This window comes from Theobroma umbraticum, unplaced genomic scaffold (assembly GCF_002168275.2).
Source record: "Theobroma umbraticum cultivar Fairchild unplaced genomic scaffold, ASM216827v3 scaffold_56.0, whole genome shotgun sequence".
NCBI lineage: Eukaryota > Viridiplantae > Streptophyta > Magnoliopsida > Malvales > Malvaceae > Theobroma > Theobroma umbraticum.
Window position 1 is genome coordinate 1,453,704 of NW_018397256.1, and position 4,979 is coordinate 1,458,682.

At 37.3% G+C, this 4,979-nt stretch overlaps 1 protein-coding gene across 3 annotated transcripts; it reads left to right on the forward strand.

Annotated features, from left to right (window-relative positions):
• Positions 1-478: 478 nt before the first annotated feature.
• On the forward strand, positions 479-4,564 carry LOC110410809 (uncharacterized). 3 transcript variants are annotated; one of them, XM_089782715.1, is made up of 5 exons: positions 492-649; positions 733-789; positions 1,634-2,188; positions 2,296-2,535; positions 2,765-2,950. In XM_089782715.1, exons 1-5 carry the CDS (start codon positions 608-610, stop codon positions 2,807-2,809), a joined length of 939 nt encoding a protein of 312 aa, XP_089638841.1. In that variant the 5' UTR covers positions 492-607; the 3' UTR covers positions 2,810-2,950. The 3 variants fall into 3 exon arrangements, with proteins under 3 accessions (XP_021276363.1, XP_089638841.1, XP_021276361.1); XM_021420688.1 differs by having other exon boundaries at positions 479-610; positions 2,296-4,564; XM_021420686.1 differs by having other exon boundaries at positions 2,296-4,564.
• Positions 4,565-4,979: the final 415 nt, after the last annotated feature.

Genomic DNA, 4,979 nt, shown 5'->3' on the forward strand with positions numbered 1-4,979 from the left:
TTTATCCATTTAAAAAAATAAAAAATTATTGATTATCATTAATTGAATAATTGTTGCGATGTGGGGTAATTAAATTTTAAAACTTCACAAAAAAGTTTATAAGGTTGTTATATGTCCATTGATTATAATTAAAGAAAATTTTTGAATTTAAATTTATAATTAAAGATATTAAAAAATTAATGAAACTATTACTAAATATGAATGCATGTCAATTACATAAACTCACTTATAGAATTTAAAAGAATCTAACAACGATGCATAATGTAGAGTAACAAAATCCATGCATAAATTAATTATTGCAGATCACTTTTAAATTAGGTCATTTCACTGTTAAGATTTGTACTGTGATCTTGGATTCTTATTTATGTCCTTTTTAATAAGAAAATATATATTTCATTAAATGTTGCATTAATAAAAAAAATGAATATTTTTAAAGATATTTAGACGGAGAGCTCTACATTTTGAAGACATATCCACCCCCCACAGGAACATTGAAAAGGTTTTTCCATAAGATTTTAGTTAAAGTTCAAAAGCATTTGGAGGATAATCCTCGCGCAGAGCCACTCTTTCACCATCTGCAGCTACTCAATAACCAACTTCCCCTGCAATGGTCTCAGTCTCTGCCTCCGTCTCCTCCTTATGGGGCTTTGTATTATGACTTTCTTTCCCTTGCATTCATATATCATAATGTAAGCCAATTTCCCACTCACATCTGCATTTGCTCTTTCCCAGAGTTTTCTGCTGCTGCCTACTTCTTCGATAACAGCTAGTACCATTTTTGCTTCTAAGGTCAGTGCCCATTTCTTTTCCTTGTTATTACCCTTGGTTTTTGATCTCTTATAGCTTCGAGTATCCCTGGACTTTGCCTTTCGGTTTTTTATTTATTTTTTACCTTGAAATTTTCTTCAATGTCCGTTGCCGGCTTATCTTCACGGACAGCAATTACATGATTTGACATTAGTTGAACTCCTCTGTCTGTCTGAAAGATAATTGAAGTTTGCGAATGATTTGTATAATATCGGGATAATGTTAGAAATTTAGGCTTACAATTTACAAACTAGTGAAAGGGATAAGGTTTTGACTTTGGTAGTGTTTCTCTCCCGTCGACTTCTTACATCAAATTTATTGCTAGAAAATAACCTTCAGTTTCAACAGCTTTTGTTATGATGGGATTAAGAAGTCTACGCTTAGACATGTTGACTTTGGACATTTGGAACTGATTGCCTAGTTGTGGTACTCCAAGCTATGTATCTCAGTCATGTGCCCTAGTTTTAGGCTGGAAATTATATGAATTTACGTATTGTTTCAGGCTTAATTCGGTGTCCGCATGTTTGGTTCGAGATAGGGGAAGAACATCAGTGAAGTTGGTTTTGGTTAAGTTTAGGAGCTGCAGATTGTAATTTTCATGGTCAGTTTGTGAGTTTGCTTATTAAAACAGATGAATATAATTTCCCTCACTCTCCAAACCGAAAAGAAGATGCATAACAGATTAAAAAATGAAAGGGGGAAAAATATGTGCCAAATGTCTTGTGTAAAAACAAATAAAATTTTGGAGATTTCAATCATTCTAGTTTGTCTGTCAAGGACCTAAACATTGACAATGTGCATCTGCTTATTCTTAAAATTCTTGTAGGAAAGAAGCATCGTAGCGGCGGGAAAGAAGAAAGATAAAGAGACCATAGAAACTGCCAAGTTAGTCGCCAGAGACAAAATTCCAAATCCAAACTCTGAGATTGTGCAGCCAAATAGCCTGCCTCCATTGGTTAGTGCCTTGAAAACTTCAGCTGAGCAAAATGCTGCTAGTTTTCATTTTCCGGGGCATAACAGGGGACGGGCGGCACCATCATCCTTAGTTGAGCTTATTGGTTTAAAACCATTCCTTCATGATTTACCTGAGCTTCCGGAGCTTGACAACCTATTTTCTCCAGAGGGGCCCATTTTAGAGGCACAAAAACAAGCAGCCAAACTGTTTGGATCATCAGAGACATGGTTTCTTGTTGGAGGTACCACCTGTGGAATCCATGCAGCAATAATGGCAACTTGCTCCCCAGGGGAATATTTGATTCTACCTCGGAGTTCTCATATATCAGCCATTTCTGCCATGGTATTATCTGGTGCCATACCCAAATACATTATCCCTGAGTATGATTGCCATTGGGACATTGCTGGTGGTGTTACTTTATCAGAGGTAAGTCTCCAATAAAAATAATTCTGTTGAAATGTTTTTAATATTTTTATTTTTTTTCCTTCCTCAGCAATATATTCCAATATGACTTAACATAGATGTTTTTACAGGTAGAGAAAGCAATCAGGGAATTGCAGATGGAAGGTCAAAAAATAGGTGCAGTTTTCGTCACTTCCCCTACTTACCATGGTATCTGTAGCAATGTGACAGACATTTCGAAGCTGTGTCATTCGTATGGAATCCCTGTGATTGTTGATGAGGCTCATGGAGCACACTTAGGATTTCATCACAAGCTACCCAGTTCAGCCCTCCAGCAGGGAGCTGATCTGGCTGTGCAATCTACTCACAAGGTCCTCTCCTCTCTCACACAGTCATCAATGTTACATATGTCTGGGAATATTGTAGACAGAGAAAGAATCTGTAGATGCCTTCAAACTCTTCAAAGCACTAGTCCTAGTTATCTGCTTTTGGCATCACTAGATGCAGCTAGAGCTCAACTAAGTGAAAATCCAGAAACTATTTTCAATAATGCAATAGATTTGGCATTTGAAACTAAAAACCTTATCCGAAATATTCCAGGTATTTCAGTGCTTGGCACACCAGGAATTTCTAGCTTTCCTCTGATTGATCCATTGCGTCTCACATTTGGGTTTTGGCAGCTTGGTTTATCTGGTTTTGAAGCAGATGAAATGTTATATAGGGATCATGGGGTCATCTCTGAACTTGTTGGGACTCGATCTATTTCTTTTTCAATTAGCCTTGGAACTTGTAGAGACCATATTCAGAGGCTTGCATCTGGAATAAAGAGAATATCTGCAGCATCCTTGTCTCTTCAAAAGATAAAAGAGAAAGTAGAACATTGTGGTTCATCACCCTTTACTGATATTACTATGTCTCTTAATCCAAGAGAATCCTTCTTTGCAAGTAAAAGGAAAGTGGCAATTGGAGAGAGTCTTGGGAGAATTTGTGGAGAGCTCATATGTCCATATCCACCAGGTATTCCTGTAATGGTCCCTGGTGAGATCATTACAAAGAGAGCTTTGGATTATCTGCTGCAAGTTAGAAACAAAGGTGCAATTATTAGTGGAGCCTCTGATCCTTTACTCTCTTCAATTGTCATCTGTGATATATGAATTACTTTATCTCAAAGTGGCAAGTGATGACGTGCTCAACAGGGATGGAGTTGCAAAAAATTTTTGCATGAGTAGAAAGGTTATAAAACTGTTACAAATATCAGTAAGTCAAGGGATAAACCTGTTGGATTGAGTGGGGGTTTTTTCTATCAATATTTTGGGATAAAATTAAAGTGATATAGTGGATGTGGAGCTACTTCATCCTGTGATGGTGGCAGATCTTATAGACAGACAAAGTGTGCTGGAGGAGGGATTTACTAGCCCAAATATTTACTGAGGATGCGATTATCATCGAGAGTACACCACTCAGCAAGAAGTGGTTGCCTGATGAACTACTTTGAACTTGTAATAATATTTTTACAGATAATTAGATGAACAATAGCAATGCTATTTGGCAAGCTCCTTGGAACACTAATATGCCATCCAGAATCAATCTTGTTCATGAGAATGAATATTAACAGAAGCTGTTAACGTATGCCACGATGGGGAGGTTTTCATTGGTGTAGGTGGAGTCAACAGGTTTTGGAGGACTCCTTTTTGGTCCTCTAGTTTTAAGTTCCAAGTCACTAGCAATGCTATGGAGCTATGCAAGCAGTTCCTTCGACCAGCTGAATGAGAATAATTCAGCTAAAATCTGGGTTATAGCTTGAACTATCTGGATGAGTAGGAATACATGTCTGCATGAACCTGTTTGTCAGTGACAAGTTGCGTGACAATAGCACTGAAGGTGCTGGAGAGGTATGAACAGGTTTGATTTTAAGCTATGATACAAAATTCAAATTCTGTGAATAGGAGATGGGTTCCAGCAGCTGATCAATGGAAATTGTTTTGAGTGTTGTGTTCTGCGACCATACTGGTGCCATTTTAGCTTGTGTGGTAATACGCAAGTCAGCTATACCAGATCCAGCTTTGGCAGATGTCTTAGGACTTCAACTAGCAAAGGAGTGCTGGTGGAAAGGGATTGTTTGGAAGTAATTCGAGAGATTAAGAATGATGGATTTTTAGAGAGGAGGCGTGCTTATTGAAGGTATGAAGGAATTAGCTTCCCGTTTTTCTAGTTGTAGCTTGTTGCGCATTAGGGGTAGCAAACTGTTTCAGCACAGGTGGTAGCTCGTTCAGAATTGTTGATTTTCTAAACTTGACATATGCAAGCAATTGAGAGATAATTAATTAGGAGAAATTTCATTGTATTGATTAATTGCTCGAATTGAGCTTATATGCACAAAATCTATTCTGGTAATGAAGTTACCAGAAAATAAGAGAAGTGAAGAACAAAACAAAATTATATAAAATCCCTCCATTAACTAACTTAACTAAAGCATATATGCGTCAGCCTAACTTTCTACATCAGCAGGGTCATATCATCAGTTGCAACACCTTAGAGGCACGTGCCCTGCATCTTTCATTTGCTTCTAACAATGCCCTTCAAGATGAGTATGGATATTAGGAATGCTTATCTTGTTAAGGAGTGATTTGAATTGTTCTGGTAGAAAGAGCCTAGGTAAAGAGAATTCCTATCTGCATAGGAGTATGCATATGGCTTGGTGAAATGAATCTTGCTAGCACCTTATCTCTAACAAAATGACAATGAACCCCTATATGTTTAGTTCTTTAATGGGATACAAGATTTTTAAAGATGTGAATTGCAAACTGGTTATCAC